A 14,916-nucleotide genomic window follows, 5' to 3' on the forward strand; every position below is an offset into this window, starting at 1 on the left:
AGCCCACAAACAAACTGAAGAGATGTTTTATGTGGAGGCACTGACCATTACAGCACTTAGGCCAGTCCAATTCTAGCCGATTCACTTTCTTAACCAGCTGCAGCAAAACAGAGAGAGGCAGGACTTGCAGTCTGCTTGTGATCCAGTCTCTCACAGGGTGACAGTCTTGCACTAACACTACACTTAGAAGGAAGAAAGTATGCAGGCAATGAAATGACAATGCCTGAAATTAGTATATTTAAAACAAGGAGATGGAACTAGTTCTAGTTCTTCAATTGGAGGCCTTTGGAGTGCCCTTTGCAGCAGATGAAGTGGGAAGAAGCGGAGGAACTGTGACTCTGGCATGATAGCTCCCTCACCCCTACCTTGCCCAGTGTGAGACCAGAGAAAACAACAAACTTTACTGGGATGCCACTTACTCCAGATCATCACATACAGTGGTGCCTAAGTGACACTCACATAGACCCCAGATGCTCAGGGAGCATGGGACACACAGCTCTGTCCTTGCTGTCACTTCACTATTTCCCAAAAGACAACCTGTGGTTTGGGACTGCATCAGTAGTACTAGGAGTCTGGTTAAACTCATGTTTCCCTGAGTGACTGTTGTGAAGCCAGTCATTAACTTGTTCCTAATGCTCCATTTTATGTTAGCTCTAAACACATGCATCACTGAGTCTGACTACTGGATTCAGTTTTGCTCGTAATTTTCTAAGTACTGCCATGGTGACTAAATGTGCCACCCCGTTTCCTTGACCTCCCACATATGTCTATGTTCATTTACACATATAGTGTTCACTAGAAGACTCTTGCCTTATATATAGGCTCTTTTAGGTAGGAGGCCTTATTTTTTTTGTTCTGGGTTTACATGGTGTCTCGCCAAGCGAGATGCAGAAACTAGGGCTCCCATACATTAACACCTTAAAAATAATCAGTGGTATTTCTGCCTTCCTCTCAAATTTCCAACTAAAACCTTGCTCCATCAACTAGTAACTTCTACAATATTACATAATCACACAGTGCTTTCACTGGCCAATGCAGGTTCATTACACCTAATACCATCTACCAGATTCGTCACTTGAAATGCAACAAGCCTGGCACTGAACGACCACAGCAGAACAAGCAACTTGTATTCTGACTGATACCCATTTCTTTCCTTAACATTCACGCTTCCGAGCTTATTCTTTTCCATACAAGGCAGTAGCGCTGAATGAGAATGATAAGCCTTTTCACAAGGCGACCTCAGGCAGTCATTTCTGAATAATTAGTTCAAGTAGCCATTACCCGCCCTAGAATCAGGAGGAACTCATTTGCAAGGTCAAGGTACTTCTGGCAAAGAAAAACTTCACTGTGTTTTGGCAAAGAAAAACTTCACTGTGTTTTGACTCCCTTTCTCTCTTTCTTAGTTATTTAGTAGCGTATTAATGAAGGAACTCCTTCCAGTGGCTAACTAGATCTTTGAGAGGTTTCTGTTTTCCTCATCAAGGCAATAGAAGAGTAAAGGAGAACAACCACATGTGAACACTACAAGATTATAATCATCATATAGTTAAGCTCCTTTCACTGTTTTGAATCTGCAAAATACCCTCTACTCTAACAACATGCTGTCATGCGCACACACTGACAGATGCTTCCCTGGCAAAACAAATACAAGAACAAAAGGCCCAGCATGCTGAATATAGAAGCTATTTTTAGTATACTAACAAAATTTAAAATACTACCACCTAACCTGTTCCCAATCTTTCCAAAGGATTTTGCCTGAGCAGCAGGGTAATCAGATCCTGGGCATCGGGAGGTGGTGCTTCATCCTTTTCGGGCCAGTTGATTTCATCTGGTGAAAAAGAAAGTCATCTGTTATTATTTAAGCTTGGTCCCAACATCCAGCAAAATCTCTGTGAAAGCTGTCATACTGTGCTAGCAGTAGTCAGAGTTAAGGTAACTTTCTGAAGTTGCTTCATGTTGCGTAGTAACTATTTTTGACTTTAATATTTTCTACATCTTCTTTATGTATATATTTTTATGATCCCACTTTCCTTGAAGGTATCCTTTAACCCAAAATAGCGTTTAAACAGTAGAACATAGCAACGCGTGGTTCGTGGAAAGCTCCTGCAAAACACCAGCAACCTGTATGCTGTCCCTCTTCCCCTAAAAGGGCAACGTGGTTTAAATACTAATTTTGTTCCTGGAAACTGGTGGTAAGATGGACACAGCTGACCTGATCCAGCAGTCACTGCTCACATCTGTAATCCTCCTCCAATGCTAGTAGCTTCACTGAAGTCATTACTCCGTATGACTAAGGGCAGAGGTATGGGACTCTGTGGTCTGGAGTGATAATGCCAAACTTTTTTTCCAAATCTCCTGTGCTGTAGTGGAAAAAACTCCGACCCCTATATTACTAAGGCCTTTTGCACTTCATACCAAGTTACACCTAAATCCTGCAACCAAGTTGTTATACCCTGCAGCATCCAGGTAAGGCTGAATAGAAATTCTGCCAAACCTTGTTTATATTAAACAACGGAAAACTGTGCCACTTTCAACATGAACATAAACCTCATAGCAGCTTGCACAGCAATTTTTTCACCTGATTTTTAGCAGAAGCTGCCTCCACAAATGTAATTTGCAGGTTTAGACAAAATTCTGTACAAGTTGTTTGGGATTTTGGCATCAGAGGAACAGAGCACTACTAGGACCAATCTCGGGCGATACAGAAGACTGTTAGGATTGTGTTATAATTACATGATCTATGTTTTTCCTTTAACATGGTCAGCACTGGAGAAATTATACTCAAAGGTTATACATGAATTCCATCTTTGCATTACAGAGTTCAAAGAAAGATACTGAAATAAACAGGCATGACTTGCAACCTGTTTCTGGACAGTTATTTTTAACCTGGATCATTTTGGGCATCTAGTTTACACTTAGGCCTCCCGTGGTTGTACTCAAACAACTTAGGGGGAAAGAACGGCAACCTACAACACAGAAGAAAGGAGCTGAAACGAAGGGGCAATATTTGAGGGTAGAGTTTCATGCAGAATGTAGATTTCACCCACAGAAATTGGAATTAAAATCTTGGAGCCTGCAGTAAGGTTTCTACAGTTGAATACAAAAGGGACCTTACATTTTAGCACAGGAAACCTTTGCATCAAAAGAGCTCTCCTGCAGGTGTTGACAGAAAGAATGACTTCAGTAAATAAGGACATTTAGAAGAAAAGAAAACCCTAGAAAGTCAAAAGCGAAACAAGAAACTAAGCTGACCTACAGTGCTGGGATGTGAGCAGAAATGAATCAGGTTTACAAACACTCCTTAAAAATAACTTCTGCAAGGTAAATGGGCACATTCAAAAAGATGAAGTTATTTACATAAGTATCAGCTAAACTGTAACACGTGACAATGTGCTTTACAAAAAGTAAAATTAATGTGACACATGAAATATAAAGTCCAAAGTGCAAATTTTGTCATTAATTTTAGACTATTCCCTCCCCTCCCCCCAATCAAAGAGCTGCCTAACGATATAAACACAAATGCACGCGTCTCCGGAAACGCAATAAAAACATGAGTTATGTCCATGTTTGCCTGCCTACAGCTTCTACTGCAGTTTAAGTCTGATTTGGAATTTAAAACATGAATATGCATTGCAGCTGTGAGGCATCAAGAACAAAGCCAGCATTTGCTGCTTGTGTTAATTAAACAGTTGATTCTCCTCGCCACTGAGGCCTTGGTGTATCCCATCAGCAAACAGCATGGTTGCAAATCCATGAACAGCTAGGATATTGCATAAAGAGGTCGTATAATGGACAGCAATCGCAAGTCCGCAAGTCCATTAAAGTTTACAAATAAGTCTGGCTTGCAACATCAGAGATGCAAAGTGCGATAATGACAGAAAGTTTCCTTAGGCACAAAAGTAGATTTCTTGAGTTCTCAGAGAACAAGGAGAGGGAGGTTCAGTTAGTTTGGGACTCGGGGTTTTTGTTGTTGCTGCTGTTTTTTTGGTTTTTGCTACTAGCTCGTGGACCTTTTAAGCAAACCATAAAACACACTGGGAAATACTCACTAACAGAGGTGCCATTCTGTTAAACTTTTGGCATAAGCAGAGGCCTTCTACATCTATGCATCTGGGAAATTTATGGAAACAGCAGGTAGGATACTAAGTGAGTCTGTTTAATTATCATTTAGTTTTGCCACAAGATGCATAACACCACTTAGGGTCAGCTTGCAGGTTAAGATCTAAAAGGTTATTGAATTTTAAGTGAAAGAAGAACAGATGTTACAGAAATAACATTACACTACAACAACCACCAATGAAATCATTAACAATCTGTGAATTGAACTCGTTTCCTTCTCTTTCTCATTATTTATTACTTGGGAGACATTTGTCTTAGGGTTTTATTACATCTTTGTTAATCTCTTCATTGTGCCATGAGGCATTTTCCTAATAACGCAAATTAATTTTAACCTTTTCTTCTCTGGTATAATTTCTTTACTAAAGACTGAAAACACTGTGCCGTAGTGGCACTATTTGACTACTAATGCTGCTTTCCTTTTTCAAGCAGTGCAACTCAGCCATTGTCCTCTACATTACTCCATTTCTGTAATCAGCAACAATGTACAATAAACTCAGCTTTTAGTCCAAATTTTGTTTTCTTGCTTTGACAGAAAATTGTGATTGCAATATTACAACGGTGCCTTTTTTGGGGACCAAAACTAGCTCGAAAAAACTAGTGTGAAGTTTTAAATGGCTTTACTATTAACAAACGGAAATGTTTCATAGCAAGCTGAGAAATTTGATTCTTTCCTCAGTGATCCTCACCACTGATTACTTGTCCAAAGAGCTCCTCCGGTGTATCTCCAAAGAACGGCACGCACCCAACAAGAAATTCATAAAGGATAATTCCCATAGCCCACCAGTCCACTGGTTTTCCATAACCCTGCCTCAGTATTACTTCAGGAGCTATGTACTCAGGTGTACCACAAACCTAAAAATAAGAAAATAAACACGATGGTAAAATTGGCCTAACACCACTAATTACATCATATTGTTTACATTTACAATTCTTGAAATGTAAAATAATATGTAAATATAGAGAAATGAAATTCAGTCAGTTTTAGGCTGTTGAGCTCGCATAAAATCTAATTTCTTTACAATGACCTACCTACATTTTTAGGCATCATAATCACATTTGCATGTCTGTCATGCAAAGGATAGCTTCTTTTTTCATTTACTTTAATATGTCGATCACAGGAAATATTTTATTTAACTTAAACATATCACAACTTTCTTTACATGAAAGTTGTGATGGTTTTATCTTAAGTAACTTTTACAGTGAACAGATTGTGAGCAATGGTAATGAGGCATGCTCAAAGGGAAATGGGCCATAGCAAGGATTTTAGTACCCTTGGTTGTACAATGCATCATGTGCTCCACAAGCACTCTGCTGAGACTTTTGAATTCCTTATAAAAACAGTTCTCCATTTGTCTCTCTCACAGACTCACTTGAACACAATTAGGTTGTTCATCTTACTAATAGATGCTAATGTAGAAAGAAAAAATAATCCGCAGGGCACCAGTAAAAGTAACTAGCATATACAATAGGAACACCAGTGCAGAAATAAACATAGTTTATACAATACACTCTGCTGGCAAAACATGACCTCACTTGAACACTCAATGTAGAAATGAAAAAGGCTGTCTCTTACTTGTTTGTCAAGGAATTCTCTGGCATCCTTCTCAATGTGACCCTCATACAGATTGGTAGTCAAACTCATTAGCCCCACCTTAGACAGGCCAAAGTCTGTAAGCTTTATATGGCCCATGGATGTTACCAATAAACTGAAAATTAGAATGATCTGAAGTTACTGCGATGTAATTCAATATTATGCACTTATTATTATTATAGTGAGAGGAAAAAGTTTCATCAGCACTGCAGAAATATAAAGACAATTTTAAAAGTAATTGAACCAGGTAGAAAACAGGGAGGTTAAAAATCTGATACAGTCTTACATTTGTTACTGTTATTATCAGGCATAAACAAACTATTTATATACCTAATTGAGCATCATCTTACAGGACCATGTGAGCGGTAATAGCTAAATACATCTAGGTTTATAAATTTAGTTTTTGAAATGAGTTAGATAGCAAATGCCTACCTTTTTTGAAAAAAAATCAGATATTAAGTTAGCTGATAACCAATATTACAGCAGCATGAAGCATCATGCTATTAAGGTATTTTCTCTCAACAGATGTGACCCCGATTCTTTTTTTAATGTGTGACAGACAGAAGATTAATGGAGATATAACAATCATACCAATCACTATAGCTGCTTGCTGTAATGTTATTTACACACATAGGAGAGAGACTGCATTTCTAAACTTTGCAAAAAAAAGCAACAAGAAAGGTTTCCCGATCAGGTTGACCTGTTCTTTATATATACAAATATCTAAGTTGATGGTATTTTGTATTAAACAGTGTTTTAAGCGTACTTAGAAAGATCTTTTTCTTAACAGACAGAATGCATTTCCCTTCACTGTGACCAGAAAGAATAAGTACATTTTTCTTAACTACTCTGATAGCCTGCTCTATCTTAAAGGATTTTAAAGAACACTTTTGGAAAAACACATTCTCTGTAACTGCAGATCATGAAAAATCATAAATTGTGCAGAAATTGTGAATCTACATGATAACATTCACAATGAAAAACCCTGCATCACGTATAGCAAAATTACACCCTTCATATTTTATCTAACAACGTCAAAGTCTTCTTACGGTTGTGTTCTTTATACATACTTGTCTGGTTTCAGATCCCTGTGTACAATTCCATAGTTATGGAGGTATTCCAAGGCCAGAACAGTTTCTGCAAAGTACATCCTTGCCATGTCTACAGGTAAGGGACCCATATTCTTCATCAAAGTAGCACAGTCTCCACCTGTGGAAAAAGGACAAACATTCCAGATGGTGCCTTAAATTCTACAGGTGTATCAGCATAATCCGTATATGCTGCAGAAGTAGGCATAAATTGCAGACATAAACGCTTATTTTTCAGCCAGATCACTTCCATGATCCAGTTTACCATGTAGCCACACCAACCACTGTACTGCCAAACCATACGAAGCTGGGAACAACTGGTACAAGGGTTCAGCTGGAAACCAATTAAGCCTCTACTACCACTGAAAAATGCCCAAACCACCATAGCCTGGGTGTTTCATCTTGCACTCTCTGTCCACTCTGTTTTCCTTCAACATCAGCACCTTTTCAAATTGCTTCCTCTTCTCTCTTTGCAAAATCACTATTGTAAATACCCCAGGACCTGCTAATGAAAATTATCCAGAAAAGCAAACAGCATTTTCACATGAACTTCAAATGCTAAGACCTTTATGATTATAGTCTATGAGGAACTCATTCAAAGAGCAGTCATTTCCCATTACAGCTGTAGCACAAGCATTTTACAAGGTCCCACCAGTAGATAGCAACTAGGAAGAAAGCCATCTTGTTCTTGGATTCAGATCCTAAACGTACATCATGAGAGCACAGGGACACACAGGGTACTTGCTTCTAGATATGCAAGTACCACACGGGTTATTCTCCTTTCTTGGTGTTAGGAAACCCTGTTCTTCCACAATAAAAGAAAACAGATACTTTACCTTCTACATATTCCATGACCATGCATAAATGGCGTCTTGTTTCAAAGGAGCAATACATGCTAACAACAAATGGATTTTCTGCAAATGTCAGGATATCCCGCTCAACAAAAGCCTGTTGGATCTGGTTTCGGAGGATGAGATTCTGCTTATTAATTTTCTTCATGGCAAATCTTTGTCTGGTTTCCTTATGTCTCACAAAATAAACAGCGCTGAAGAAGTTCAAATGGCAGAAAAACAAAGTGAGGGTGAATAACTATATTAAAATGTATTTTTAAAAACATTTGCAAAAATAAGTACATGTATTTGAAGTCGCTGTATATGTATTATACGAAAAACTGGCTTTAGTCTAACCTAGTTGGCAAGCCTTTCACATTTGAGAATGGCTAAAGATCTCATTTTGTTTCATCACTAGGATAAGTCTCAGTCAACACATTAGCACACAAGTTAAAAACAAAAAGCCCCAAATAAAACAAACAAAAAAGAAGAAATAAAAAGCTCTGAACAAACACTGCAAATGCTCTCAGCCCATATAGATTTTGGGCGTCTCCACCGGCAAAGGATTATATACAAAAAACAGCTATGGCATAATGTTATAAATCATTCTGACAAATGCTCATTCTGTAAGTATGGTGTCATATAATTATGAAACAGACTCTATCCAGGGGATCCTAAAATACGTCAAGAAGATTTCTCATGAAGATTTCATCCGCAAGCTCAGAAGTTGCTTGATGGGTGGCTCCCACATTGCCAGGTGCAAAATGCATCATCTTCTGTACTTGTTCAGGCCCTGACACTGTCATCCATCTGTATCAGGGCAGGTCACCAGTGGGTAATTCGAAACAAACATCACTGTATTAACTACATAGTAATATGTTATGCTGTACCTTGACATACAGAATTTCCACCAGGGTATTGAGTACAAAGTTTTCTATAAGCTTAGCTAGATCAGGTCAAGGCGGGGGGGGGGGGGGGGGGGGAGCACAGTGACAGAAAACCTCACACGGACAAGCCAATTTACTTGTGGTGCTCAGGAAAAGAATCACCCTGCCGTGAAACACTGACACAGGACATTACTGCCACATTTCTCAAAATCCCTTGAGGCAAATCCTGAAAATATTTGCCTTGCTTGAAATCTACTTTGCTGCATTTAATGCTTGTAGCATCTCCAGTATATGATTACCACAGTAGTGAGTGTTTATGGAAAGAAAGGACAAAAAGGAGAAAAAAGAGAGGGGGGAAAAAAAAGGGACTCAATTCTGTAGTTTTTAAATTCAATTTGTTGTCCCCATTAGGTCCAGTTATCAGCATATAGTTATTTAAATGAAAAAGGGAATTCTTGCCTTACTACTTTGATGAAAAGCTTCACACAGCTACCAAAGTTACAGTTGCTTAAAAAAACCAAAAACAAACAAACAAACAAAAAAAAACAACACACACCATCTTTCTGATTTCCTTTGTGGAACACTTTTCTTGACAAGAGTTTCTCTGATTCCAAAGGCTTTCATTAATCTCTTTCTCTCGTCTGAGGGTAGGGCAGGTAAAAAGACATCACACATTATGAAAGGAGGTGAAGAACACCTTGGGCAAAACCCAAGACAAACCCCACCCTTAGTGCCTCTGACACAGTTTTGCTCCCTCACACCCCTCCCAAGCTCAAAAAAAGACCGAGTTATTCAACTCGGCACTTCAGCTCTCCTCCCTGCTGGCTTCATGCCTTCCGTCCTGCATCTCTTCTCATCCCTCCCCTCACATTCATGTCTTTCTCCACCCCTTCCTTACAACTCTTTTCCTTTGCCTTCCTTGCTCTTTATATTCTGCCTTTCCTCTCTCTTCTATTGCCCTCTCTTCTGCCAGTCAGTCTCAGCTTTTTAATTTCTTGCAATTTTATCTTTTCTCTATTTTAGTGCTCTTGGTTCACTCTTGGAACACAGAAGAGTGAGCCCTTTGGCTGCCTAAAGCCTCGATCCTTCAAAAAAAAAAAAAATCACACCAACCCACTGAACTTCACAGATTTCTGGGCAAGCAGCTCTTCTGGCAAGCCTAGGGCTCTGAATGCAGAGTTTTCTCAGAGCTTTAATTTGGACAGCAGGTCAAGATGAACTTTTGAAAGATAGGTATTAGCAAGAGCATATTACTACAGCATCTTAATAATTCCTTTGCATAACATGTGGACTATAACCGTATTAAATGATGAAGAACCAGTAAGGCTGAAGTATCCAACCATCCTCTAGCAAATACATGTTGGTCATGTTTCCCCAGCTCTCTTAATTGCATTCTCTAGTCTCTTAATCACAGGCAGATAATTGCATACATTTCCACCAGAATTCAGTAATCCACAAATCCTCAGAAAAAAATTGTTTAGTTCAAGGGGCATCAGAATCACAAGATGGTAACATACCATATCTCTCTCTCACACTTACACACACAGCTTATACTGTACGAAGTGATTTCAAATGTTTATCTTCAACATAAATAAGTTTGTATCATTACTTACTCACATCCTCCTCTTTGCACCACAGTACCAGAGCAAACGGCATTTATGCTTTACAAAGAAAGCTGCCCTATACAGCAGCACCTTATCCCTGCTGAAGACTTCTGTTCTTTCTCCAACACGCTCCAAATTCACAGCAGTTATGCCATTCCCACAACCTACCAGTACTCTAAGCGCACTGTAAGAACTGCATCCTATAATTACTGAGAACAAATGTCCAATAACACTAAAGACAGACCATCACACAAATAGAAAGCTCAGTGAAGGGCGTTCATTAGTTTTCAGTGGTTCTTCTCAACTGCTTTGGAAAGAGAAGTGGCCTCCTTTTCTACTGCTTTGCTAATTCATTCCATTTTCTCAAAAGGTCATAAATGTGATTGGTAATATAAAAGAAGTCCCCCATGAAACTAAAGCAGCATTGAGGCAAATCCACTTTTTCTATGTCCAAGCGCTTTTGCCTTGCAAGGCCTTAATAGAAGTTCCACCCCCTGCAATGACAGAAGTACAGACGTGAAGAATGGGGAGAAGAAAGAGTGAAGGGGCACAGGACTGTTACAGCAGTATCTTGCTGAAAACCTCGCTCGGGTTCTTGACCTTGATCACTAATTGCTCAGCTCATGATTCTCAGTATATTATAAAGACAACTGTAATTCTAGGACTCCTTTAATACAAAAGCAATGTCTCTCCTAGAACATCCGATTGCCCTGTCAACCCATTCAATCACAGTGGTTTGTCACCTTTGCCTGTGAAGCCACAGAGTGGCTTTGTTGTGGCCTCCGATGTTTTCAAACAAACGACTTGCTTTCTCACCTCCCCCTTTCTATTTTCATAGCACAGTTACAAAAGATTCCTAAAATAATCTCTGCCATTTTACTGTACAGGCCTCAACATGTACACAAATGTCCTATGTTTTACTGATGTTATATTTCATCATAACAAGCAAAATTTACTTTTCAAGGGAAATCTATTCATAAACTTTGGGACTGTCCAAACATGGTGGTCTTTCAGTTTTAACGTAAATCATCATCTTCAGCCTGGGGTGGGGGGGAGGAATCTCTAAAATACCTTTTGCTAGGCACAAATATAAAACATGGATACACATGTGTAAGATGACAAGAGAAATGATGACCGGGTTCCCAAACTGCTGCAACTTAACTATAATGCCATCTCTCAACCAAATCTCACAACGCAGATTTGTTTTCCCTTAAATTATTTATAGGCTTCAGCCCTAGTTTCAAGTTCCTTCAATAACCTGAACTTTTAGTCCTATTTTATACTCTAGTCTACTTTCACTGCTTTAGGCTAACATAGCTCCGTCACTTCCTTTGACCTGGTTCTCTACTTTGTCAAAGGACCTTGAAATCCTTGTGGAAACACAGGTACTGTATTTGCAATACTTACTGTTTAAAAACTAGAGCTGCTAACCAAGAACTATGCTTCATTTTCAAAAGCAATATCCTGACTGCTAACTTCTATATTACCCTGAAATTAGTCTGAGTTGCCTCCAGTGTAGAGGAGTCATTTGGGCACCTGTGACTAACGTTATGACAGTATGATAAGCTTACAAGTAGCTGTTTAAGATCAGAATTTACATAGCAACCATCTCCTAGCCAGGTGATGGCCATAACCAGATCAGATTTATGTGGGGGTAGGGAGGAGATGCCTGCACTCCAAGTAACCACAGCTAGTGCCGTGGGGGCATTCCAAGCCCTGGCACAAAGCGCACAGCCTCCTTCCAACAACGTTTCAGACATATCCTAACCTGCCTGGCATCAAATGAGATGCTAGCCATCTGAAGATGAGAACACGTGGCTGTGATTCCCTTCTCACAACTAGTACTATTCCTAGTTGTTTCAATACTTCACATAGATCTTGGCCAATAAAAGCACTTCTCCGTATGTAACAGTAGCTACTTCTATCTTTATGGCAGCTAGTAAACATAGGTGCAAAACGGTGAAGCCACTGTCCAGGTTTCCTGACAGGTTTCCTCAGTCAGGAGAGCTAGTCTGTATTTGCAGAAGAAATGCTCAAGAAACTGAGTTCTTCATCAGTCTCTCGCATGCTGCACATTCAGGAAAGATGCAATTCAAGATCTTCACCACTTCAACATTCTTTCTCTACCACTGGAGATAACAGCAGTAGCTCTCACTATTAGATTCTCACATACAGATTAGCTACAGAGGAAAGATAAGGCACATGGTCTACAATGAACAGAGAAGGCAGACTCACTCTGAGTCTGAACAGTCCACAAGTTCACCGAAGTTCACCATTTTGGGCAATTCTACAACGAATTATGAATATAAGAACCCCACAGCACAAAAATCACTAGCCTCTACCTTCTAAGCTGCACCGTAAATCTATAGGTTTCTAGGAATCAAAACCTTTTACTCTGTATGGACCAGTCACCAACAGGGATAAACAGAAAAGAAATGCAGTTTATTTTATATGTGGTCCTTTCAGAGCTGGTGCTACTTAAGTAAGCCTACACAGCTGCAAACACCCCCTGGCCCTGCTCCCTCGCACTTCCACTTCTGATCTGGTGACCGCCAAACTGATGAACCGATTTGACTCATAGGGGTCTTATTTTACAGCTGGGGAATTTCCTTAGTCCCATTCCCAATACAACTGCACGTGAGCCGGTACTGTCAACTGGGTGGAGAAGGGACAAGAATGAATACCAAGGGTTAGGGGCAGCAGCTACTCGAGGCAACGCCGCCTCTGAGTTAACAAATTTATCAAGCAACACCATTAGTCAGTATGTCATATATACCTTGACATTACATTATCATCTTTGCAGAAGTAAAAGCATTCCATGCAGCTCCAAAAGTAGTGCTGTATTTTTGTTTTAGGCAGATATGCTTATACATCAGTAAAGAAAACCTGTACTAACATCACTGTCTTCCCCGAAATCAAATGTAACCTCTACTTTGTTCAGCTGGTTCATGAAAGCAGGCCGATACAGACTTGAGGGGATGGACTACCTGCTTCCTCTTGAGAGCTGAAATAATTCGGAAAAAAAATCAACGTTGCTATGATGGCAGTAAAAGTACAAAATTTGGGAAGCATAAAAAGAAAGTTTTGGCTGCCTGAAAAGAAGTCAAATAGACAACTTGCAAAACCATTAATGACTTGGCCAGCATCCTACATGTTTACTGATTCACAGCTTGTTTAACTTCTTGTATATTCCCAACCATTCCCAAAAGCCTGATGCACCTCATCTACTACACAGTCATTTAATGCACTACAAAGGAGTTTGCCCAACCAATTAAAAGCAGAGAACTGCTAAGATATTTACTCAAACTTCCACAAAACCAATGGTTGAAACTCATCAACTTTAACGTATCTGACAAATCTCTGCTACAGCATGCCAAGACCAACAATTACTCTGTCAAGCAGTAAAAGCTTTCCACTTCACTAATGAAGGCAAGAACACCACAGTAAAATCAAAGACACCAGAACGTATGCTTTTTTAAAAACTGGTTCACAATGAAACCCGCCATTATAACCTTGAAATAAATAAAATATTGCAGTACCATACTAAATAATCAGCACAAAATATGCCCACCGATGTATTTCTGCCAGAAGCACAGGCAGAATTCACACACATTTAGGTTATTTCAAAAAAGTTAATGGCCTAGAAAAATGCAGAAGAGGGGAAAAAAAAAATACTTGTACCTAATAACAATAACTTTTATTTCAGCTGCTTATACTTCTAATAAACTGCAATAAACACCTATGGGTTAGTTTATTGCTTTGTATTAACAAATAAAAAGATATTGTTTAATTATACTCCATCTTATGGGTAGGTTAAAAGGTCAGGTAAGTTCAGGTAAGCTCAGATAAGAGTTCAAGTAATAGCGATGAGTTCTCTTTTAAACCTGATCATAGGTTTTCAGTAAATCAACCACCGATTGTATGGCACTAATGCAAAAAATGCTTAACACTTATCAAAAAAGTCAGTTGACGTTATTGTCCCTCCTTTCTGATGTACCAGCGTGGAAATCTTCAAGCACATAGGTACGTTTGAGAAAATGGTATTCTAGAGGATTTAGGAGCTCAAGCCTTCTCAGTTTTCAGCAGCATAAGTGACTGGGTGTTAAAGTCACTTTCGAAAGTGATTTCAAACTATGTTCCTTAGGCTCCACATTAGTCACTAGCGGGCTACATCTTTATTTTGTTTCTTGTTCTTCATTTTTGTTTCATTTAAAACAAAAAAAACAAAATAATGAAATTAACTTTGTGAATTAAAACTGTTGATACTTTCCATTTCTAATATTGCCACAGTATAAACCACAGATGGTCAGAAGCCAGCCCACCTCTGTTTCCAGTTTTGATAGGAGGACAACAATGATTCAAATAGAATCTGGATACACTCCTCCAAACTGTTCATCCTACATTAAATATTTCCTCACAAATTTATCAGGTTCACATCCAAATTTACTGCATTTATACTGCCAGTTTTACAAACAATGTTCATTAAGGTCTTCCACATAACAGATACTGATTTTCACCTCCACAAACAAAAATTTCATGTGAAGAATAATCTTGCATGTCTACATCATACACGCGATAATAAGCCTCGACTTTTCTTTCCCAACTTCTCAAATCCTTACTTGTCCTGTTGTTTCAAGTGGACAGTTGTCCCTAGTCTGTGATTCTTGATGGCTGATCAAGGCTCCTTCTGACTGTAAAATCTAAGCAGCAAGAGCCACAGACCTATAGAGCCTCTGCCTTCGGGCAGCAAGCTTCACATTTCTCGTCTCAACACACCCTTCTGGATCTATTCCCCTC

General features: G+C 39.2%; 1 protein-coding gene across 9 annotated transcripts in view; it reads right to left on the reverse strand.

Moving 5' to 3' along the window:
- LOC104146892 (microtubule-associated serine/threonine-protein kinase 4) overlaps nucleotides 1-14,916 on the reverse strand; it is a 397,004-nt gene that overhangs the window by 21,452 nt on the left and 360,636 nt on the right. For all 9 annotated transcript variants that reach the window (XM_068924761.1, XM_068924760.1, XM_068924759.1 and 6 more), the window contains 5 exons: nucleotides 7,635-7,843; nucleotides 6,781-6,919; nucleotides 5,693-5,825; nucleotides 4,806-4,971; nucleotides 1,727-1,828 (listed from right to left, as the gene is read on the reverse strand). In XM_068924761.1, the coding sequence (XP_068780862.1) occupies nucleotides 1,727-1,828; nucleotides 4,806-4,971; nucleotides 5,693-5,825; nucleotides 6,781-6,919; nucleotides 7,635-7,843 (749 nt within the window). The remainder of the gene's footprint in view (nucleotides 1-1,726; nucleotides 1,829-4,805; nucleotides 4,972-5,692; nucleotides 5,826-6,780; nucleotides 6,920-7,634; nucleotides 7,844-14,916) is intronic.

This window comes from Struthio camelus, chromosome W, assembly GCF_040807025.1.
Source record: "Struthio camelus isolate bStrCam1 chromosome W, bStrCam1.hap1, whole genome shotgun sequence".
Taxonomy (NCBI): Eukaryota; Metazoa; Chordata; class Aves; order Struthioniformes; family Struthionidae; genus Struthio; species Struthio camelus.